Raw genomic sequence first — 25,891 nt, 5'->3', positions numbered from 1 at the left:
TAGTAATAGTAGTTGATTCTTTGGTGTATTTAGGGGGGAGGGATATGGGGCCTGACCCCCCTAAAAGAATCCCAAAGAAATTCGTTTTAACATTTTAATTTGTTGCTCTCAACATACTCCTTGGTTTTTCATTGTATTCTTTGGTAATATATTGGACAGTGCTACTCTTTTTTTCGATTTTATTCATCTCTCCTGATTTTTCTCACTCCCTAAGGTGAGAGTTATCACCTCCCCTTTGCTTGAGGTCACTTTGCTTGAGGCTCTTACAACTCCTATTTCATACTTATTGTGATTACATTTATCAGGTTGAAAGCTATGTAAGCTTTGTTTGACGTGATTCTGTGATATTAAAAGAAGTCACTTAGTGGTATTTAAAGAAGAAAATACATTAACTGAACTCATAATGGGGAAACGAAACTGTCAACAGTCTCTTTTTGTCTCCTACTATTCCAGTTGTTGAGGCAAGTGTAGAAAGTACTCGTCAAACTGGTCTTTTTTCCATAAATTGAAACTCCTTAGAAAGGGAATGGCTGCTGAATGCCATGGGAAAGATGAATTGAAAGGAAGACAGACACACGAACTAGAGTTATGGTGGCTGCCTTATCAACTTTTTAATCTTATAACTCAAACTAAAAAAAAAAAAAAAAAAAAAAAAAATCAAAAACAGCTCTTATTTTACCAACAATACGTGACAAAAATTTTATGTAGAATAAGGGAAGAGGATTGTTGGCAAGCCAAGGCACGTAAGAACAGGACGTTGGATAACAATAGTTACTTTTTTATCCCCTATCTTCTGAGGCCTTGGTTCGTTATACCGGTTTATGAACAAAGTGTTTTCTCCTAAGGCCTGCAAAGAAAGGAAAATGGCAACTTTTAGAACAGTTATTCTATCTGCTATTGGAAATATGGCTGACAATGATGTAGCTATGAAGTTAAAAATTTGTGGGAATGTTTTGAATCATCTGCTAAAAACATAGAGTATATATCTTATTTACCGCAGAACAATATCATCAATAGTGTAGGCAATGTCTGTCAGGGACAAAATTTTGTATAGAAAAAATATGTGAAATGTTTTTTTTTTATATTTGCCAATGAGACGAGTGTTGTAACCTCAAAAGAAAAGCTCGTTCTTATCGTCTGCTTTTATGACGATCATCAAACATAAGATTTTTTGTGCTTTAACACTGCAAATTACTTAATGGACCTAGGTTTTCCTAACTATATCATTAGACTTCGCTTAGAGCTTAGATCAAACATGGATATGTTAGTTGGAATCAGCTTTTATGGAGGTAGTATTGTGTCCAGTTTGAACAAGGGTGTTCAAGCAGAAATACGAAAGCAGTATCCACTTTTCATTTACAAGCATTGTGCTTTGCTGTGTTATTATCCGCTAAACGCATAGAATAGATATCTTATCTTGTGCAGAACGATATCATCAATAGTGTAGGCAATGTCAGTCGGGGACACAATTTTTTATAGAAACAAGAGCTTAGAGCTCATATGGCACTTGTGACGAGGCAAGAAGAGCTAAGAGCCAAGAGCTCATATGGTATGAGCTCTAACAAAATTCTAAGAATCAATAGATTGATTTAAAAAGAAAATCAGAGGCTAAATGCCGGTCAGGATTTAAAATAAGAGCTCCGAGTCACAATGTCCTTCTAAATATAAAAATTCATTAAGATTCGATCACCCACTCGTAAGTTATAAATACCTCATTTTTCTAATTTTTCCTCTCCCTTTAGCCCCTCAGATGGTCGAATCTGGGAAAACGACTTTATCAAGTCAATTTGTGCTGCTCCCTAACACGCCTACCAATTTTCATCGTCTTAACACGTCTAGAAGAACCAAACTCGCCAAATCACTGAACCCCTCCTCCCAACTCCCCTAAAGAAAGCGAATCCGGTACGGTTACGTCAATCACTATCAAGGACATTTGCTTATTCTATCCACCAAGCTTCATCCCGATTCCTCCACTCCAAGTGTTTTCCAAGATTTCCCCCCGCAACTCTCCCCAATGTCAAAAGATCTGGTCGGGATTTGAAATAAGAGCTATGAGACATGAATTCCTTCGAAATATCAAATTGCAGTAAGATCCGTTCACCTATTCGTAAGATAAAAATACCCCAATTTTCACGTTTTCAAAAAAGTCCGCTTTCCCCCTCCGTCTCCCCCAAAAGTCACAGGATCTGTTTGGAAGTTAAAATTAGAGATTTAAAGCACGAGTTCCTTCTAAATATCAAATTTCATTAAGATTTGGTCATCCTTTCGTAAGTTGCAAATACCTCATTTTTCTAAATTACCCCCCCCCCCCCAACTCCACCAAAGAGAGCAGATCCGGCCCGGTTATGTCAGTCTTGTATCTCAGACAGGTTTTTATTCTTCCCATCCAGTTTCATCCTGTCTCTCCGCTTTAAGTATTTTCTAAGATTTGCGGTCCCCCCCCAACTACCCCCCTCCCAATGGCGCTGGATCCGGTTGAGATTTAAAATAAGAGATCTGAGTTACGATGTCCTTCTAAATATGAAGTCTCATGAAGATCCAACCACTGCTTCGTAAGTTAAAAATACGTCATTTTTCTAATTTTTCAGAATTACCCCCCCCCCCAAGAGAGCGGATCCGTTCCAATTATTTAAATCAGGTATCTAAGACTTCTGCTTATTTTTCCCACCAAGCTTCATTCCGATTCCTCCACTCCAAGGGTTTTCCAAGATTTCCCCCTCCAACTCCCCCCAATGTCAAAAGATCTGGCCGTGATTTGAAATAAGAACTGTGAGACATGAACTCCTTCTAATTATCAAATTTCACTAAGATCCGATCACCTATTCGTAAGATAAAAATACCCCAATTTTCACGTTTTCCAAGAATTCCGCTTTCCCCCTCCGTGTCCACCCAATGTCACAGGATCTGGTCGGAAGTTAAAATTAGAGCTTTAAAGCACAAGATCCTACTAAATGTCAAATTTTATTAAGATCTGGTCACCCTATCGTAAGTTACAAATACCTCATTTTTACAAATTACATCCCCCCCCCCTAACTCCACCAAAGAGAGCAGATCCGGTTTGATTATTTCAGTCACGTATCTTAGACAGGTTTTTATTCTTCCCATCCACTTTCATCCTGATCTCTCCTTTTTAAGTATTTTCTAAGATTTCCGGTCTCCCCCTACCTCCCCCCCCAAATGGCGCTGGTTCCCGTTGAGATTTAAAATAAGAGATCTGAGTTAAGAGGTCCTTCTAAATATGAAGTTTCATGAAGATCCAATCACTCCTTCGTAAGTTAAAAATAGGTCATTTTTCTAATTTTTCAGAAGTACCCCCCCCCCCCCAATAGAGCGGATCCGTTCCAATTATTTAAATCATGTATTTAAGACTTCTGCTTGTTTTTCCCACCAACTGTCATCCCGATCCCTCAAATCTAAGCGTTTTCCATCATTTTAGGCTCCCCCATCCTGAACTCCCCCCAATGTCACCAGATCCGGTAGGGATTTAAAATAAGAGCTTTGAGACACGATATCCTTCTAAATATCATATTTCATTGAGATCCGATCACTCGTTTGTAATTTAAAAATACCTCATTTTTTCTAATTTTTCAGAATTCCCCCCCCCCCTAACTACACCAAAAGGAGCAGAGCCATTCCGGTTATGTTTAACCGATAAAAATTCATTATGTTTGTTATAATTATTTCAAGATATTTCTTTGTTAAAAATATTCATTTTCTCTTAGTCTTTACTTTACAATTAGGTATTTTCTTATTATTTTTTGGCTATTTGTTATTTTGGGTAAGAAAATAATATTTTTAGATTCCAGGGGAAGTCATAACCTCCAGTTTTATGCGACAATTCAAAACCCTAGTCTTTTCAGAATGAAATACTACTAACAATTGATTTATTCTGGAGACTGTTTCTTTTTCTTTCCCGATTTCAAAAATTTTATTTTTTTAACAAACAAAAGTTAACAAAGGGAGTGTTGAAAAGGGTTCACTGCACTTCGGAAAATTGTGAAATGAGGAATGATAGAAAGATGTCTAAAACAATTGAACCAAACTGGTAAGAGAAAAATGGTTAAAAAATTGGTTAAACAAAAATGGTTTAGAGAAAGTCATTTACAAATTATGGTTTAAAAAAAACTTGGCATTTTTCATGTATTGACTGTAATTGTCACGTTTTTTAACTGATACAATTCTACTATCTTTTTTCGAATTATTTCGAGATTTGTCTTTTTCCTAATCTATTTATTTATTTTACTATTTACCTGCCTTCTATTACCGACGGGATTTTTTGAACTTTTTAAACTTTTAATTAAATTTTTAATAATAAAAACTAAGCAAACAACAATGGATATTCCCGTTAATTTTGCGCTGCAACTAATTTTCTTAGTGTAAAAGTAAAAAATAGCAATGAAATATAACGTTCATTTAAACGTAAACACTATATTGTACGATAAACTAGTTCTTTTTTAGCCTTTCAGTAGTGAAAGTAAAGAATTTTTCCTTTTCTTTGTCATTCGAATCTTATTACTTCTTCTGAAATCCATTTTTGTTTTCAAATATAAAGGCTACAGCCATAAAACCTTGTGCCAAAGAAGAAAATGCTGCCCAGTGTGCTCTTCTTGGTGCCACCTGCAGTAAGGACTTGTCTTTTGGCTTTTTTAGCTGTAGATGCCAGTTTTCAATGGTTCTTTCCCCGAAGGGATGCGTCTCGATTCTAGAACAAGAACTACTCGCAACGAAAGATTACCAGCTGGAGATCAGTGGTGTTGGGTGGTCAGATTCCCTTTCAACTATCACCTCTATAGAATCGCTATTGTTGATTGAAAAATTTTACAACCTGGGCAATTCAATTTTTGTATTTAAATGTTAATTTTCAAGCCATCTCCATCAGTTTAAATTTAAGTATCAATACACGCATGAAAAACAGTGAGAGATACACCAAAGATAAGCAGAAATTAAGTCGAACTTAAAACAAGCAGAATCCACCAAAAAACAAATAATCTCTAAGCCTTCTAAATACATAAATTTAGCATTAACTTCACTGAAAATAAAATTTGTTTCGAGCTATGTGATTTTATTTTTTATAAGATTGAAATGTGGATTGAAGTTTTGATATAATCTGATATTCTTTCTTGAACGTCTTAAAAATTAAGAAGCTAATAAATTTAAAAAAAATACACGATTAAAATGGGATTTGTTTTGAGTAAAGTTCAAGTTACATTCAATTTTCTTGAAGACCAAGGGGACATTATTTCTACTACCCTTTGTGTTTGAGGTCGTTATTTAGTGTTTTTGTAAGGTAGTTTTTCGCATCGAAAACTACTTTACTTTATTTTTGCTCATATTGCATTTAATATTACTCGTTACTTTTCTTTGAAAAACCTCTTGTCTGGGAAAATATTTCCAAATTTTATATTTCCAATTCACTTAGTCTTTTTTGTTGGTCAAGAAAAGAAATTTTTAAATTATTTCGAATTTTCTCTATAACAATCCACGTTATGGGCTGCTATTTATATGTTGGACAAAACATCCCTCGTACCATAAAGAGAAAGGAGGAAAATATTCAAATATATGAAATTAAAATATGCATAGTCCTTAGGTATCTGGTAGGCTCATCAAATATAACCGACATCTTATACTAGCTTGATTATAGCCAAATGTTGATTAACACTTTTTTTACGTTCCCTTAATGTTTCAAAGTAATACCCTCGATCTTTCTCGTATTATAGCTGATACCCCCTTTTGACAATTTTGAAGGCATGTAGTGAATTTGATATGTTCAAATATTCATTTAGGATGCCATTCGAATTATGGGTTAGGAGCATCCCGGCTCAACAGTAAGCGAGACTAAAAAACGGAATTTTGACACCTATAGATATAATAAAAGAATTCGCTTATTATATTAATTGAAAATAAATAAATTTAACAAGGTTAATTTTACATATCATGAGTCACGAGCCTGAGAAAATATGCCTCATTTTCGAAAAAAGGGGGAAATTAAATAAAAGTAATAGAAATAGATACAAAAGCTAAAGAATCTTAATGAAAATCACATCTTCGAATTCAGCGTATCAGACAAATCCACTGTAGAGATTTCAAGCTATTATCTTAAAAAATGTGGAATATGTATTCCTTGCCAGACGAAAGATCACGGATGTGTGTCGAAATAAACATTTTAACCAAAATAGTTTAAAGGCCGAAAAAATATGCGTTTGGAGATAAAACGAACCCCCTCAACTGCTGGAGAAAGCTCAATAAATTTTAAAATTTGTCCAATTTTCGTATAGTATTTTTTTGATAGTCACGAATGGATTTTTTGGGTGGGTGAGTGAATCTTTTGCTGGAGCTAAAATTGCAATTAAATGAAGATTGGGTAACCACCCTAGTATAAGCAGTAGTAATAGTAGTAGTAATAGTGTTTTTAGTATTAGTTATATTCAAAAGCTATAGAATCTTAATGAAAATCACATCATCTGATTCAGCGTATCAGAGAACCCCACTGTATTGATTTCAAACTCTTATCTTAAAAATGTGGAATATATATATTTTTTGCCAGACGACAGATCACGGATGAGTGTCGAAATAGAAATTTTAATGAAAAGTTAACAAAGGGGAGTAGTATTGAAAAGGGTTTACTGCACTTCGGAGAATTGTGAAATGAGGAATGATTGAAAGACGTTTAAAACAATTGGGCCAAATTCTTAAGAAAAAAATGGTTAAAAAATGGATTAAACAAAAATGGTTTAGAGAGAGTCATTTACAAATTATGGTTTAAAAAAATACTTGGCGTTTTTCATGTATTGACTGTAATTGTCACGTTTTTTAACTGATACAATTCTACTATCTTTTTTCGAATTATTTCGAGATTTGTCTTTTTCCTAATCTATTTATTTATTTTACTATTTACCTGCCTTCTATTACCGACGAGATTGTTTGAACTTTTTTAAACTTTAAATTGAATTTTTCAATAATAAAAACTGAGCAAATAACAATGGATATTCCCAAATGTTAATTTTGCGCTGCAACTAATTTTCTTAGTGTAAAAGTAAAAAAATAGCAATGAAATATAATTTTCATTTAAACGTAAACACTATATTAAGCAGTTCGTGGTAACGAACTGTAGTAAGGAGCGACCCGACTCAATAGTAACCAAAACTCAAAAAAATGGAATTTTTATACAAATAACTACACCAAAAATATTACATTTTAATGCTGATTTTAAATATATAAGTTTCATCAAGTTTAGCCATACCCATCAAAAGTTAAAAGCCTGAGAAAATTTGCGCTATTTTAGAAAATAGGGTGAAACATCCCCTATAAGTCATAGAATCTTAACGAAAATCACACCATCAGATTCAACGTATTAGAGAACCCTATTGTAGAAGTTTCAAGCTCCTATCTACAAAAATTTGGAGCCAGAAGGCAGATCACGGTTGCGTGTTTATTTGTATTTTTGTTTTTTTTGTTTTTTTGTTTTTTCTTTTCCCCAAGGGTGATCCTATCGACCCAGTTGTCCTAGAATGCTGCGAGAGGGCTCATTCTAACGGAAATGAAAAGTTATAGTGCATTTTTTAAGTGACAAAAAATTGGAGGGCACCTAGGCCCCCTCCCACGCTAATTATTTTACCAAAGTCAACTGATCAATATTCTGAGATAGCCCTTTTCCTTAACGTAGTTGAAAAACCTTATAACTATGTCTTTGGGGACGACTTACTCCCCCACAGTCCCCGTGGGAGGGGCTACAAATTACAAACTTTGATCATTGCTTACATATAGCAATGGTTATTGGGAAGTGTACAGGCGTATTCAGGAGGATTTTTGGTTGGGGGAGGGGTTGAGAAGAGGGGGATATGCTGAGGGAACTTTCCATCGAGGAGTTTGTAATGGGGGAGGACAATTTCCATGACGGGCACGTAGGATTTGCTAGCATTACCTAAAAAAAAATGAAAAAATAAACATGAAAAAGTTTTTTTCAGCCTTAAGTAAGGAGCAGCATTAAAATTTAAAACGAACAGAAATTATTACCCATATGAGGGGCTCACCTCCTCCTAATACCTCGCTCTTTACGCTAAAGTATTTTTTAGTAATTTCAACTATTTACTCTATGGCTTTTGTGATCCAGGGGTCATTCTTAATGAATTGGGACAAGATCTAAGCTTTAGAGTAAAGAACGAGGTACTGACGAGGGGGCAAACCCCCTCATATATGGAATAAAAACATGAGAATACAAAAGTTCTTTACGTAAACTAATTTATAAGTTACGTATATCTTTTACTAATAAATAGATTCGTAAAAAATTAAAAGTTCTAGTTGCCTTTTTAATTAACCGAAAATCTGAGGGCAACTAGGCTTCCTCCCCCGCTCTTTTTTCTCAAAATCATTCGATCAAAATTATGAGAAAGCTATTTAACAAAAAAAAAATGCAAATTTCGTTTTAATTATTCCTCTACAGAGAGCCAAAATCAAAACATGCATTGATTCAAAAACATTCAGAAATTAAATAAAAAAAAAAGTTTTATTTAACTGAAAGTAAGAAGCGAGATTAAACCTTAAAACGAATTGAAATTACTTCGTATACGAAACGGGCTGCTTCCTCATCAACGTCCCGCTCTTTACGCTAAAGTTTTTTACTTTTTTTATAAAGAAGAGTTGAAAGAAAGAATCAAACTTTAGCGTAAAGAGCGGGGCGTTGATGAGGAAGCAGCCCCTTTCGTATACGAAGTAATTTCTGGTCGTTTTAAGTTTTAATCTCGCTTCTTACTTTCAGTTAAAAAAAACTTGTTTTTTTTATTTAATTTCTGAGTGTTTTTGAATATTCTGGCAGTGCGGAGTTTTTAGTCCAGCGTCCGTGAAGCAAAAAAGAAATAAGAGGTATTGGAGGTAGATTAATTGTGAAAGCACCTATGAAATTTTCATTCCTTGATCATGTTTTAGTTCTCGCATTTATCTGTTGTTAATTGTATTTTCCTCTTGTCAGTTCTTCTTTGTTTTGGTATTGTTTGTATTTGTCAATGATGGGCAATAAATTCATCTTAGTATATTATAATCTTTTTTAATAGTCGTTCTCATAATACTTCTGTTGTTATTATTTAGTCTGCCAATTTTTTTGCGCACATAAACAGTCTTCTATGCTCTTACATTCTTGTTCTTCTTATTGCATATGATGCAAATCTTTTATATCAAAATGTAGTAAATCGATAAAAATGTTGTAACACACTTCTTGTTGGTTTAACCCGTAATATAATAACCAACAAAATTCAACTTGAAATAGATGTTATTCGATTGTATTTTAATTCGTTGTTTTTTAGTCGTACGAATCGGTGCAAGCCTTTGTACTGATGGTGCTTGTCTACCGGGACAAAGTTGTACTGTGATAGCCAGTGAAGTTGGATTCCAATGTACCTGTCCTTTCCCACAAACCTTGATCGAAGGAAGTTGCAAACTAGGTAATAACTTTTAATTTTTATCATTAGGAAATTTTTTGCACTATAGTCATAATTGATAACTTGAAAATATTTATTAGCATCATCTCTCATTTGTTTCAACATTAATTCAGCATTTGTCTGGTGTTAGTTTGGAATTGTGTAAATTATTTTCAAATATATAAATTGGAGAAACAAAAAACTTGAAAAGTTTTCGGACGTCATCTGTATCCTATCAATGCTTGTAGCCCTGTATCAAAAGGTTTTTGTTGTTCTTCAACAAGAAAACTTTCGATGACGCTATGTTATCTAGGTTTCAAACCTCTAATTAATCGATAATCATGGCTATATTGAAAACGATAAGAATATCAGAAGACTGTGGATGCGTGTCGTAATAGACATTTTAATCAAAATAGTTTAAAGGCCGAAAAAATATGCGTTTGGAGATAACACGAACCCCCTCAACTGCTGGAGAAAGCTCAATAAATTGTAAAAGTTGTCCAATTTTCGTGTAGTATTTTTTTGGTAGTCACGCATGAATTTTTCGGGTGGAAGAGTGAATCTTTTGCTGCAGCTAAAATAGCGGTTTATTGAGGATTGGGTAACCACCCTAGTAGTAGCAGTGGTAAAAGTAGTAGTAATAGTGTTAATAGTATTAGTCATATTCAAAAGCTATAGAATCTTAATGAATATCACATCATCTCACTTAGCGTATCAGAGAACCCCACTGTATTGGTTTCAAGCTCTTATCTTAAAAAATATAGAATATATATATATATATATATATATATATATATATATATATATATATATATATATATATATATATATATATATATATATTATTGAAAAATGGTGAATTTCCTGCTGGAGCTAAAAGAGCAATTTATTGAGGATATGGTAACCACCCTACTATTAGCAGTGGTAATTGAAGTAGTAATATTAGTAAGAGCGTTAATAGTAGTTATACTAGTAGCAATAGCAGTAGTAGTGGTAGCAGCAGTACTAGTAATAATGATGTTAGTAGGATTAGAAGCGTGCACATATCACAAATTGGTAACATGCCCCTCCTTTCCCTGAACGTTCTAATTTAACACCTTTAGCCGTTTTTAATATATCCCCTTTTGACAAACGGCCTTAAATGAAGCATGCCATCGAATTAAAGTGTTTTTGTGAGAATATTTAACATGACTAATGAAAAGGGATTGATGCAAATTTGTTATTTCAGTTCAACACAATTTGGAAGGATCAGCTTATATCCAGTTTAACTGACCTAGATGTCAGTGTATGTCAGGTGATCTCCTTTATTCGAAGCAATAGTGTCGGTGTTGAAGCAAAAGTTTCCTTGACACTTTAGTGATTTTTCTGTATTAGATTCGATTCTAGAGTTGATCGTCCCAGGAATAGACGTTTCAATAAAGACTGCTAGCTTGATTTCTGAAAAAGGTAAGATGGATCAATGTCAACTACTTCAATTGATGCCTGCTTATTCTCTGAGCAAAATTTTTGATTTTTTTTATAGGAAGTATTAAAGTACTGGCTATCAATCTAATCAAAGTAATACTTCATTAATCACCGCTCAATCATTGCGTTCAAATCAGCGCTCAAATCTTGGTTTCCAAATGGGGTCAATTCTTCACGTCTCATGTCAATTTCTTAAATACAGTCTTGCCAGAAAATCTATGAACGCAAATTGATTACTAATCGTATTAAAGTTTAAATTTAACTGCCGTATCTTAGGTAGCATTAATAATGCATTTGTACCTCTGTATCTGCTCACCCTTGCATCATTTCGGTCTCTTCTTAAACATTAAGGATATACTGAAGTATTACTACAAGAATGCAAACTATTTGCAACGACTTCCTCTCTGGACTAACAATAGCTCCCTATTCTGGCAGTACGGAATTTTAGTCCAGTGTCCGCGAAGCAAAAAAGAAAATAAGAGGTAATGGAGGCAGATTAATTGTGAAAGCACCTATGAAATTTTTTTTTCCTGATCATGTGTTAGTTCTCACATTTAACTGTTCTTAATTGTATTTTCTCTTGTCAGTTCTTCTTTGTTTTGGTATTGTTTGTATTTGTCAATTTTTTTTTGTTTCTTTTCCTTTTCTTTCTTCATTACTCCATCAGTGTTATATCTTACAGTTATGATAGGCAATAAATTCATCTAACTATATTATAATCTTTTTTATAGTTGTTCTCATAATACTTCTGTTATTATTCTTTAGTCTAACATATACTTTACCAATTTTTTTTTGCACACTCTTACATACACAGTCTTCTGTGCTCTTACATTCTTGTTCTTCTTATTTCATATGATGCAAATCTTTTATATCAAAATCTAGTAAATCGATAAAAATGTTGTAACACATTTCTTGTTTATTTAACCCGTAATATAATAACCAGCATAATTCAACTTGCAATAGATGTTATTCGATTGTGTTTTAATTCGTTGTTTTTAGTCGTACAAATCGAAGCAAGCCTTTGTACTGATGATGCTTGTCTACCGGGACAAAGCTGTACAATGATAGCCAGTGAAGTTTGATTCCAATGTACCTGTCCTTTCCCACAAACCTTGATCGAAGGAAGTTGCAAACTAGGTAATAACTTTTAATTGTTATCATTAGGAAATTTTTTCCACTATAGTTATAATTGATAACTTGAAAATATTTATTGCAGCATCTCTCATTTGTTTCAACACTAATTCATCATTTGTCTGGTCTTAATTTGGAATAGTGTAAATTATTTTCAAATATATAAATCGGAGAAACCAAAAACTTGAAACAGTTTTCGGACGTCATCTGTATCCTATTAATGCTTGTAGCCCTGTATCAAAAGGTTTTTCTTGTTCTTCAACAAGACAACTTTCAATTGATGCTATGTTATCTAGGTTTCAAACTTCTAATTAATCGATAATCATGGCTACATTGAAAACGATAAGAATAGCAGAAGACACAGAAATTAATTCAGCTTCGGGGAAATTTACAGTATTCCATTCTTTGGAATGTAAAACAGAACGTATAGTAGGTAAAATCAAAATTTGAATCACAATTTAGACTACAAACAATCAATAACTAATATTTGACTTACTCCATCCGTATTTTGTCTTCCTTGGAAAACTTGGAAGCGTTAAATAGTGTATCTACAATTTTAATTATTTTCCATTCATACAGTATTAAAAGTAACTCTCTGATCACTCGTTTGTCTAAACTGTCGTTAACACCGTCCCATTCAACAACTTCAAAAATATCTTGGGATAATTTTCAGTGCTTCATAGTAAGTCCCCTCATTTAGGATATTATTTATGATTATATTAATTGATGATTCTTTGTTTATTTTCCCGATTTTAAACGTTTTTTTTAAATAAAAATTTTAAAAATTTATAAAAAATTTGAATTTATAAAATTTATAAATTAATAAAAATTTAAAATTTTATTTGAGGTACTAGCGTTAAAAAAGTATTTACTGCACTTCGATAATTTGTGAAATGAGGAATAATAGAAAGACGTTTTAAACAATTGAGTCAAATTGTTAAGAGAAAAAATGATTAAAAAGAAATGGGTTAAACAGAAAATTGTTTATAGACGGCATATATAAATTATGGTTTAAAAAGATAATAGACATTTTTCATATATTGACTGTAATTGTCACTTTTTTATCTGATACAATTGCGCTATCTTTGTTTGAATTGTTTTTTTTTTTAATCTATTTATTTAATTTACTATTTACCTGGTTTGTATTACCAACAGGATTGCTTGAACTTTTTGAAACTTAGATTTAAACTTTCAATAATAAAAACTGAGCAAATAACAATGGATATTCCCAGTTATTAATTTTGCGCTTCAACTAATTTTCTGAGTGTAAAAATATAAAAATAGCATAGAAATACAATGTTAATTTAAACGTAAACATTATATTATACGATTAACTAGTCATGTTTTAGCCTTTCAGTAGTAAAAGTAAAGACTGCTTTTCTTTTCTTTGTCATTTGAATCTTATTAATTCTTTTGAAATCTATTTTTTAGATATAAAAGCTACAGCCATAGAACCTTGCGCCAAACAAGAAAATGCTGCCCAGTGTATTCTTCTTGGTGCCACCTGCAGTATGGACTTTTCTTTTGGATTTTTTAGCTGTAGATATTAGTTTCCAATGGTTGTTTCCCCGAAGGGATGCCTCTCGATTCTAGAACAAGAGCTACTCGCAACGAAAGATTACCAGCTGGAGATCAGTGGCGTTGAGTGGTCAGATTCTCTTTCAACTATCACCTCTATAGAATCATTATTGTTGATTTAAAAAATTACAACCTGGGTAATTCTATTTTTGTATTGAAATCTTTATTTTCAAGCTATCTCCATCAGTTTATATTTAAGTATCAATACACATATGATAAGAGATGAGAGATACACCAAAGATGAGCAGAAATTAAGTCAAACTTAAAACAAGCAGAATCCACCGAAAAAACAAATAATCTCTGAACCTTCTACATATAGAAATTTAGTTTTAACTTTACTGAAAATAATTTTTGTTTTGAGCTATGTGATTTTATTTTTTATAAGATTGAAATGTGGATTGAAGTTTTGATACAATCTGCCTTTTTTTTATGAACGTCTTAAAAATTTAGAAGTTCATAAAGTTAAAAAAATACACAATAAAATAGGATTTTTTTTAGTAAAGTTCAAGTTACATTTGATTTTCTTGAAGACCCAGGGGAAGTTTTTTCTACTACCCGTTGTGTTTGAGGTCGTTATGTAGTGTTTTTCTGTTTATTATTTGGGTTTTGGTTTGTTTATTTTATTTTGGGCTGCTATTTATATGTTGGACAAAACATCCCTCGTACCATAAAAAGAAAGGAGGAAAATATTCAAATATATGAAATTAAAATCTGCATAGTCTTTAGGTATCTGGTAGGCTTATCAAATATAAACAACATCTTATATTAGCTTGATTATAGGCAAATATTGATTAACCCTTTTTTTACGTTCCCTTAATGTTTCAAAGTAATACCCTCGATCTTTCTCGTATTATAGCTGATACACCCTTTTGACAATTTTGAAGGCATGTAGTGAATTTGATATGTTCAAATATCCATTCAGCATGCCATTCGAATTATGAGTTAGGAGCATCCCGGCTCAACAGTAACCGAAACTCTAAAAAACGGAATTTTGACACCAATAGATATAATAAAAGAATTCGCTTATTATGTTAATTGAAAATATATAAATTTTATAAGGCTAATTTTACATATAAAGGGTCACGAGCTTGAGAAAATACAACTCATTTTCAAGAAAAGGGGGAAACTAATCAAAGTAATATAATCATAGTCCGAAAGCTATAGAATCTTAATGAGAATCACATCATCTCATTCAGCGTATCAGAGAACCCCACTGTAGAAGTTTCAAGCTCTTATTTTAAAAAATGTGGAATATATATTTTTTGCCAGACAACAGATCAAATATGAGTGTCGAAATAGAGATTTTAATCAAAATAGTTGAAAGGTTGAAAAAATATGCGTTTGCAGATAACAAGAACCCCAACAACTGCTGGAGAAAACTCAATAAATTGTAAAAATTGCCCTATTTTACGCATAGTTTTTTTTGGTAGGCGCTCACACATTTTTTTTAGTGGGAGCGTGAATTTTCTGCTGGAGCCAAAAGAGCAATTTATTGAGGACAGGGTAGCCACCCTAGTATTAGCAGTAGCACTTGTAGTAGTAATCGTAGTAAGAGTGTTAATAGTAGTAATAGTGGTAGTAGCAGTGGTAGTAATGGTGTTAGTAGGATTGGTAGCGTGCCCATATCACAAATTGGTCAAATAAACATGCCCTTCTCTTTCCCTGAACGCTCATATTTCCCCTTTCGACAAACAGCCTTAAGTCAAGCATACCATCTAATCAAAGTTTTTTTTGTGAGAAAATTTAACATGACTAATGAAAACGGATGATGCAAATTTTATTCTTTCAGTTCAACACAATTTTGAAGGATCAGCTTATATACAGCGTAAGTGACCTAGATGTCATTGTATGTCAGGTGATCTCCTTTATTCGAAGCAATAGTGTCGGTGTTGAAGCAAAAGTTTCCTTGACACATAGTGATTTTTCTGTATTAGATTCGATTTTAGAGTTGATCGTCCCAGGAATAGACGTTTCAATAAAGACTGCTAGCTTGATTTCTGAAAAAGGTAAGATGGATCAATGTCAACTACTTCAATTGATGCCTGCTTATTCTCTGAGCAAAATTTTTGATTTTTTTGATAGGAAGCATTAAAGTACTGGCTATCAATTTAATCAAAGTAATACTTCATTAATCACCGCTCAATCATTGCGTTCAAATCAGCGCTCAAATCTTGGTTTCCAAATGGGGTCAATTCTTCACGTCTCATGTCAATTTCTTAAATACAGTCTTGCCTGAAAATCTATGAACGCACATTGATTACTAGTTGTATTAAAGTTTAAATTTAACTGACATATCTTAGCTAGCATTAATAATCCAGTTGTACCTGCGTATCTGCTCACCCTTGCATCATTTGGGTCTCTTCTTAGACATTAAGGGTATACTGAAGTATTTCTACAAGAATGCAAACTATTTGCAACAACTGCCTCTCTGGATTAACAATAGCTCCCTATTCTGGCAGTACGGAGTTTTTAGTCTAGCGTCCGTGAAGCAAAAATAAATAAGAGGTATTGGAGGTAGATTAATTGTGAAAGCACCTATGAAACTTTATTTCCTTGATCATTTGCTAGTTCTCACATTTAACTGTTCTTAATTGTGTTTTTCTCTTGTCAGTTTGTTTGTTTTGGTTTTGTTTGTATTTGTCAATTTTTTTTGTTTCTTTTCCTTTTCTTTCTTCATTACTCCATCAGCATTGTATCTTACAGTTATGATGGGCAATAGATTCATCTAACTATAATATAATCTTTTTTAATAGTCGTTCTCATAATACTTCTGTTAGTATTCTTTAGTCTAGCATATACTTTACCAATTTTTTTTGCACACTCTTACACATACAGTCTTCTATGCTCTTACATTCTTGTTCGTCTTATTGCATATGATGCAAATCTTTTATATAGAAATGTAGTAAATCGATATAAATGTTGTAACACATTTCTTGTCTTTTTAACCCGAAATATAATAACCAACATAATTCAACTTGCAATAGATGTTATTCGAATGTATTTTAAGTCGTTGTTTTCTAGTCGTACCAATCGATGCAAGCCTTTGTACTGATGATGCTTGTCTACCGGGACAAAGTTGTACAGTGATAGCCAGTGAAGTTGGATCCCAATGTACCTGTCCTTTCCCACAAACCTTGATCGAAGGAAGTTGCAAACTAGGTAATAACTTTTAATTGTTATCATTAGGTAATTTTTTGCACTATAGTCATAATTGATCACTTGAAAATACTTATTAGCATCATCTCTCAGTTATTTCAACAGTAATTCAGCATTTTTCTGGTGTTAATTTGGAATTGTGTAAATTATTTTCAAACATATAAATTGGAGAAACCAAAAACTTAGAAAGGTGTTTGGACCTCATCTGTATCCTATTAATGCTTGTAGCCTTGTATCAAAAGGTTGTTCTTGCTCTTCGACAAGAAAACTCTCGATTGACGCTGTGTTATATAGGTTTCAAACCTCTAATTACGCGATAGTCATAGTTACATTGAAAACTATAAGAATAGCAGAAGGCAAAAAAATTAATTCAGCTTTCGGGAAATTTACAGAATTATATTTTTTTTGGAATGTAAAACAGAACATACAGTAGGTAAAATCAAATTTGAATCACAATTTAGACTACAAACAATCAATAACTAATATTTGACTTTCACCATCCGTATTTTGTCTTCCTTGGAAAAATTGTAAGCGTTAAATAGTGTATCTAAAATTTTAATTATTTTCCATTCATACAGTATTAAAAGTAACTCTCTGATCACTCGTTTTTCTAAACTGTTGTTAACACCGTCCCATTCAACAACTTCAAAAATATCTTGGGATAATTTTCAGTGCTTCATAGTAAGTCCCCTCATTTAGGATAAAAAAAGCAAACTAACACACAAACAGAACATCAGGGATGCTATTTTATATTGTTTTTTATATCTTTTAAACGAAAAATGCCATTATTTAAACCAAATACTAAGAAATAAAATCATCTAGTCTCGACGCATTGAAATAGAAAGAAAATCTTTCTCATCCTCATAATAACGTTCCGTAACAATATTCACTCTCAATGAAAAGGGAAAATTACCATAGTTTATAGGTTTTAGGGATTCCTGCTGGGGCAACAGCAGCTATCAAATACTGGGAAATCGACTTGTGTGTCTCTCTGGCAGCATTTTTGTGTTTGTGTGTATATATGTGAGCCCTTGTTGTGCAAGGTGTCTTAAGAAAGTATAATTATAGTGTAATAACTGTGCTAATAAGAATACAGAAATATAAAAGATAAAACGGAAAATATATAACGAAAGTAGATTTTATTGTTTTCCATCTAACTGCTTTTAGATCACACTGTTTTGAAAAATTCTATTATAACCGTAGGATTACAAATTTCTCATAAAAAAAGATTGTGACTAGTATGTATTAAAAAGATATGTTATGAGTGTGGATGCAGGACCTCTATTTTATTTATTAATTGAGAACGATAATTTACATTAGTTTCTTTTTTTAGATTCTTCTCTGTCTCGATTTGTTGAACAGAAAGTTTTAATTCAACTGAATAATCAATGGATCTCCGACTACGATAACCCCACATCTGCAAAATACATTACCCTAATTACTACAATAAATTTAGCTGTAAGTATTTGCTTAAAAGTCAATTTTATATTCATTAAAACAAAAAAAGTTTATCCAAAGCTGAAGGAAGCCAACTACCGTTTAATGGTCCTGCTGAAAAAAAAACTTTTTCTTTTCCACTCTCCCTCCCTTTCTCTCTCTCTCTCTCTCTCTCTCTCTCTCTCTCTCTCTCACTCTCTCTCTGTCTCTCTCTCTCTCTCTCTCTCACTCTCTCTCTCTCTCTCTTTCCACACCCCCGCCCCTCCTCAGTTTTTTTCTCTCTCTTTTCTTTTCCTTTTAATTTCTCTCATTTTTATTCACAAAAAAAATCGTTAAAGTGGCTTTAATTTGTCCTCTTTACAAAAAAGCCAAATACACGCACCTAATTTCGGAAAAGTACGAAATTTGAAAATCAGAGCACGTGATTTATATAAATATTGACCTTAATATGTGTCTATTTTCGGATGTCAATAAGAATGCAAGTTCAAGTTAAAAATGATTTGATTTGATAAATCAGGGGGTTATAAGATAGGATCTAGAGTTTATTTTAAAAAGACATAAAAGAACATTAAAATATAAGAAAGGATATTATATCACCAAAAAAAGTAGTAAATTATGAATATAAATACAAAATAAAAATCATTGATTTCCCCTTTATTTTTGTTAATATTCATTTTCTTGTACAGTCCTTCTGCCAATGAATAGAAGAAACACTAATAAACTGTAAAAGCCAAAAAATCTCTACTATATATCGAGATTAAATTGCTTAGCAATAAAATAAAAGTAAATTTATTTAGAGACTTTTTGTTCATACGCGTTTGTTCCATTTATAGGTAAGAAGTTTTGATTACGAACAATTTTCAATATCTATTATGAAATTGAATTCATGTGTGCAACTGGAGCTGAGAATCCTAAGCGACATATCACTTTCTGCTGCAGATAATCTCAAAATTGCATTAACAGTCCTTGGTGGTCAAAAGGTTTTAGTCACACCAGGATTACAAATTCTGCAGTTTGACTTGAACACCCTAAATTTCGAATTAGTCTCGCCACCTTGCGATACTTCCAAATGTCAGTTTGGAGGGGATGAATTTGCTTTCTGTTCAGACTTAGTTTTGAAATGTGCTTGCAGCAAGGGGTAAGTTAACTTCTAAATGTAGTATAAATCTTCTTATATACTTACATGAACCTAAGAATTTTATTTTTATTTATTTATTTGAAAACCCGTCAATCATACGAAATGAAAAAGACGGAACACGAACATATAAATATAAGAAAATATATAAGAACATATCAGAAGAGACATAACTAGAAAGAGACTCAACTAATAAAAGGGCAAATAAAATAGCACTAAAATGAACAAAACGAAAACAGACCCATTGTAAAAAGAGATTATACCAATCGTGATCTACTATTTTAATATTATGTCTTTTGATTACATTTTCAACTGCAACCTGAGGGTCGGTTATATGATACTTTTTAATGAGGATTGAGTTTTTTTACCAGGGAGGAAAACGTAGAAGGTATTTAGCAAAACGGAAGAAAAGCGTAGGGATTTTAGACAATTCAGCCTTCAAGAATAGCTTCCAAAATGGTGCCAGGTACAGAATATGAGGTAAAACAGTAGCGTTATATAGGCTGGCAAGGAGGGGGTGGCTAAAACGGAATTTAGCAGAGACTATCGAAGCATACGAGCCGGAGATTCGTCGATTGAGGTGTTTGATCAGTAGAAGACGAGTATGCCTTAGAGACGAGCCAATAGGGACTCCGAGGTAATTTATGTGGTCAGCAGTATTCACGAGATTTTCACCAAAAAGCAGTGAAGGCACGTGTGGTGTTTTTTTGCCAATTGAAGAGAACTATCTTGGTTTTCTCAGTGTTAAAACTGAGGCCAAGTTTTAAATATTCGGTTTCAAGCGTTTCAAAAATGTCAGAAGCTTTTTGCAATGTTCTACTTAAGCTAAAGACGTCGTCGGCGCAGCATACTAAGGTGGTGTCTATAGAGGAAAGAATGCATGAGGTTGGGCATTTATCTTGTGCTTGAAGAACATAATTATTTAACAAATGAGGGGAGGAGACAGCTCCCTGGCGGGCACCCTTCAAAACGGGGATCAATTTTTCATGAGGCCGGGGAGGCAAATTTTTGTCGGGTGGAAGCTTTAGGCGAATTGACAGCCTCGAGTACATATCACGTAGGGATCGAACTATGCAGGGATTCAAACCTCGTTGTGAAGCTTTTAATAACATTGCAGTGTGTATGAGTGAATCGAATGCACGGCTGATGTCATGACTAGCTAAGGCTATGCTCTCTCTAGAAAAATCCGCATCTAGTAGCACACTCACTACAGCCGTCAAGGCATTGGCACAGCCAGTGCGGTGCTTAAATCCGAATTGACGTGGCGGGGTGTAGCATTTAGTTTCCAGCTCATTAATGAATAGAAGGTCGAATAGTTTACATAAAGATGTGGCGACTGTAATGGGGCGGAAAAACGAGCATTTGATTTCATATTTCCCTTTTTTTGGAATTTGGATAAAATCCCCTACGCAGAAGGATGAGGGAACAACACCTTGCGTGAAGATCATCTGCATAAGAAGCGAAAGATGCATAGCGAGAACCGAACCACCATGTTTATTATGGATAGCGCTAACACGGTCAATTCCGCTAGAAGACTTATTTTTCAACCAACGAATTGCTTTAATAATGGACAACAAAATCACCGTAAGGAAGCATATCAAGGAACTCATCCAATTCTCTCTCGTACATGTCTTCAAGCTGGGGGTTAGGAGCAGCAAATTCACTCGCATAATAAGAATATAAATCCTTGACGGGGATTTCAGACGGCGACAACAGAGGGGTGGGCTCTGCCAAAGATACAGACTTGAAAAGAAAATTTCGATCCTGTTTCGCACGGGCGGAATAGATATCAACGTGAGATTTGCAGTGGAGGGAGAGCGCCTTCGAGAATCTACGCTTCGAAGTCAGTCTGATGCTATTAATTGTACCAGATCTTGGGCGCCCACAATCTTTCCATACCGAAAACCAGAATTTTGCGCGATGAAAAGCGGCTACCAACGAATGATTTTCGGGCCATTTTTGTACCATCCCCTTACGAAAGTTTTCTTTAAGTACCGCTAACCTCTCAGCATGAAGGAGAGCGTGACAAATATCTGTACAAAAAATATTGAGACAAATTCGGACTTCTTCTTTAGAGACATATTTCGGTTTTTGGAGGAGATTAAAGGGAATACGGATTTTATTAAGAATTTCTTCTGTCGCCAGAGCAAATAGTTGCAAGACCGATTTTAGGCTGTTGAGTTTCCTGGCGGGTTTGGTGACCATTCGAAGAGACAATATATACAGGAGACGAGACAGGAAAGTGGTCAGAAATTTGATAGTCCGTTACTACCCTAACATTTTGAACAGCTAAATTATGAGAAATGGCAACATGGTCTAGATTTGACACACTGGAGGAACTGTGAATATATGTAAAATCCCTATCTTTTCCTACCACAGCAAGGTAATCACAAAAAAGATTCTTAATCAAAGAGGTACGAGATGATTGTAGAGAAGAAATCTCGGAAAGGTTGCAGTTGAAATCTCCAATTTCTACACAAGAAAAACCCTGGCGCTTAATTTTAGATATATATGAATTTAGTTTCTCACAAGAAAGGGCAAAAAGACGTTTTGAACGCTCATCTTCATAATCTGTTGGCAAATACACGTTAATAAATACACAACTTTCAATTCGTACTGCGAGAAAATTGTCAGACCTTTCGAATAGACTGGACAGAACACATGACCGAGAAACGTAGCTAGGCCTCCTGAAGGTCTTCCTCGGCTGACACTCTGTTTAGCTGGGACTTTGTAGGCCGTCGTGGTATGATTCAGTTCTAGCAGGTTTTCACTTTGCACGGTAATAAAGTGCTCTTGAATGCACACTACATCATGCTCGATACTTAAATCACTAAGGATCGGGAGCTTCTCAATGAACGAGCCATTGATATTCCATGAAATGAAGCTATAGCACTTGCTCATGATTTCTGTAGTTGCCTGTTTTTGGGACAACTAGTACTGTAGCAGGTATGACCCGGCACTTTAAACTCTACACAAAAAGGAAGTTTTGAGCAGGGAGCTTCGCGCGTGGAAATGTGCTCATGCGAGCCACATTTTGAACATGTTGATGGATTTTTACAGTTGGAAGCTAGATGGCCTATCCTGTGGCAGTTGAAACAACGGTGCGGAAGGAAGACAAATTCTTGGGCCTCTAATCGTTCGTAGCCAATTCTAACCGAGTTTTCAAGGAAAACTTCAGGATCACTCCGTGTCTGAAAATATACTTTATATGTTCTCGACTTTCCACACTGGGTTACCTTCGTACATTTTGGTATTAATTCTTTGAGCTTCGAGTGATCGATATCCTCCGGCACGCGCTTGACCACGCCGATATAAGCAGATTCTTTTAATGAGGCTTTTAGAATTGGGCTTGATGTTTTCATAGTTTCAACTATTTTTGTGGCTGCTGTCTTAGTTCGAACGACAAGTTTCCACTCGTTTTTGGTGCACTTAAATTCCGTAATGTCTTCCACAGAGTTCTGGCACATGGAGTCCAAGAAAACCTTGCGTTTGTTTGGGCCTTTAAGGTCAGTTGGTGGGTTTTTCACCATAACAGCGGAAGACAGCTTTGAAGGGGGTGTACAATTTAAGGATTACTGAGAGGGCTTAGGCAGGCTCATTTGAGGGTGGGTTAGGGTTTCTAGAGCACCGTCCAACTTCCTAGACATTTCGTTTATTTTAGAAATAGCTGTGGTGCTAACGGCATCGCCTATTGCGGGAACTTCACAGGGGCTGAATATCATTAATATAGCAATGTTCACTTTTTGGTTCGCGGTGTTTACCAAGTTTTTCGACATTTCGAGAATATTGTCCTCATCTTTGGCAGGGATTAATACTCTATTAGGCTCATTAAGTTCTGTATGGAGAATTCGTTTAGCTAGTATAATTGTCTCATGGTCGTAGTAGCCTACCGCTGATTTAATAATTGATTCCATTTTAATGCCATCGTTAAGCGATCTGCTAATAAAGTTCAATACTGCATTGAATATCTGTTTCTCACCCATCTTACGAGTCCCAAAGACAATCCAAAAGCATAGTCCGTTAAACCGGTTCTGACGTCAAAATCTTGATAGTTATTGTAGGTCAGAAATTTGTTGTAGGTACTTATCAAGTTCAAAGTCCCAAGGTATTTGATATTTCAGTATCGATTTCAAATTCACGTGGTAAAAATGTCAATAGCAAATAAATCTAAACAATCGGATAAATAATGTCTCTAGGGAAATCACACAGGTTGAAGCCTTATAATAAATGTCTCTAGGTAAATCACACAAGTTGAAGCCTTACTCAATTGAAAGGTTAATAACCAAAAAGAGGTAATAACTGAACGAACTCTGAATACCTACTGACTCTGAATCCTTTTTTTCAGCCATCTTAGATTAGGAATAATTAATTTTGTAGTGACGTGGCTAACTGTCATCCACTTCTTGTTGTTGTTTGAATGAATATAACGTTTATATTCAGAAATATAATGTTTAGTTTGATTAACTAATAAAAAAGTCCTAAATTGAGTTTTTATGGTGATTTAGAAGGATTTAAATGTTGTTATAGGACTACAAATATATTTCTACGAAAATTGAATTTATATGCTTTATACCACGGAACCGAGTTATTAATTTGATTCCTCAGACATAGTTTCATAGGTTTTTCAGAAATATTTAACTATAATTTTCAGTTCCTGTATCGTCTTGAGGGCAAGCTATTTATTTAAAACTATTAAATCTTGAAATCAAAGCCATCCTAGCAAGCTAAATATCATTTTGAAATTTATTGTAATTTATTTTTCAGTTAACTTTGATTTTCTTTTTTTATTCAAGATTTTTTGCTAAAGAGGGAGTTTGTTTGGACATTGATGAATGTGAAGACTCAAATGCCTATGGAACAGAATCTGCCTCCTGCATCAATCAGCCAGGATATTTTGAGTGTATTTGTCCTCTAAGATTTTCTTCCATACATTGGCGGATGCATTGGTAAGACTTATTTATTCTCTAAAAAAATTGAACAAGAGTTTTTTTTAGATTGAAAAAAACAAAATCATAATATTTTTTGGTAATTACTTATTTTAGGTAGAAAAATAGTATCTTTGGGTCCGAGTGGAGGTCTTAATCCTTTGTTTCATGAAATATGTCAAAAACTTAGTTTGCTCAGAACAAAAAGTACGGGCAATTAACTTATTCTGATGATTTTATTTTAATCCTATCAGAATTTTTTGCATATTAACTTGAACTAAAATCAACATTATTTTAAATGGCTTTTTTCAGGTTTTTAGATACAAAATTGTTCCCTTTTTCTCCCATTTCTATTTTTTTCAAATTGGAAAAGTTTTACCTTTTTTTGAACATAAATCAACAAAGGGGTTTTGGAAGTGTTTTTATTGGAGTTCGATGGATAACGAAATTGTAAACACTAGAATTAGCTTAAGAAAATAGAGCATATCCAGCCGCTTTAGGGTTTACTAGGCTTGGCAAAAATGCTTAGAGACGGTCATTCAAAAATTATGCTTCTTAAAAAAAACGTATCACTTTTATATATTGACTCTAATTGCCCCATATTTTAACCGATAAAAATGCATTATGTTTGTTATAATTCTTTAAAGATATGTCTTTGTTAAAAATATTTATTTTGTCTTACTCTTTACTTTACAATTAGGTATTTTCTTATTATTTTTGGGCTATTTGTTATTTTGGGTAAGAAAATAATATATTTAGATTCCAGGGGAAGTCATAACCTCCAGTTTTATGCGACAATTCAAAACCCTAGTCTTTTCAGAATGAAATAACTACTAACAATTGATTTATTCTGAAGATTGTTTGTTTTTCTTTTCTGATTTCAAAAGTTTTAATTTTTTAACAAACATAAGTTAACAAAGGGGAGTAGTGTTGAAAAGGGTTTACTGCACTTCGGAGAATTGTGAAATGAGGAATGATAGAAAGACGTTTAAAACAATTGAGCCAAATTGTTAAGAGAAAAAATGGTTAAAAAATGGGTTGAACAAAAATGGTTTAGAGAGAGTCATTTGCAAATTATGGGTTAAAAAAATACTTGGCATTTTTCATGTATTGACTGTAATTGTCACGTTTTTTATCTAATACAATTCTACTATCTTTTTTCGAATTAATTCGAGATTCGTCTTTTTCCTAGTCTATTTATTTATTTTACAATTTACCTGCCTTCTATTACCGACGGGATTGATTGAACTTTTTTAAACTTTAAATTGAATTTTTCAATAATAAAAACTGAACAAATAACAATGGATATTCCAAAATGTTGATTTTGCGCTGCAACTAATTTTCTTAGTGTAAAAGTAAAAAAATAGCAATGAAAATAATGTTCATTTAAATGTAAACACTATATTATACGATAAACTAGTCATGTTTTAGCCTTTCAGTAGTGAAAGTAAAAAATTTGTTCTTTTCTTTGTCATTCGAATCTTATTACTTCTTCTGAAATCCATTTTTGTTTTCAGATATAAAGGCTACAGCCATAGAACTTTGTGCCAAAGAAGAAAATGCTGCCCAGTGTGTTCTTCTTGGTGCCACCCGCAGTAAGGACTTGTCTTTTGGCTTTTTTAGCTGTAGATGCCAGTTTCCAATGGTTCCTTCCC

General features: G+C 33.6%; 1 protein-coding gene across 1 annotated transcript; it reads left to right on the top strand.

The window, feature by feature from the left end:
• Positions 1 to 821: 821 nt before the first annotated feature.
• On the top strand, positions 822 to 25,891 carry LOC136029613 (uncharacterized). The gene is made up of 10 exons (XM_065708117.1): positions 822 to 920; positions 4,553 to 4,829; positions 9,297 to 9,434; positions 11,874 to 11,950; positions 15,373 to 15,589; positions 16,605 to 16,742; positions 18,073 to 18,197; positions 19,010 to 19,314; positions 24,105 to 24,257; positions 25,754 to 25,891. Coding segments are annotated over exons 1-10 (1,530 nt in total). The 3' UTR covers positions 25,755 to 25,891.

This window comes from Artemia franciscana, chromosome 7, assembly GCF_032884065.1.
Source record: "Artemia franciscana chromosome 7, ASM3288406v1, whole genome shotgun sequence".
Classification (NCBI taxonomy): domain Eukaryota; kingdom Metazoa; phylum Arthropoda; class Branchiopoda; order Anostraca; family Artemiidae; genus Artemia; species Artemia franciscana.
This window is presented reverse-complemented; position numbering and strand designations above follow the sequence as displayed.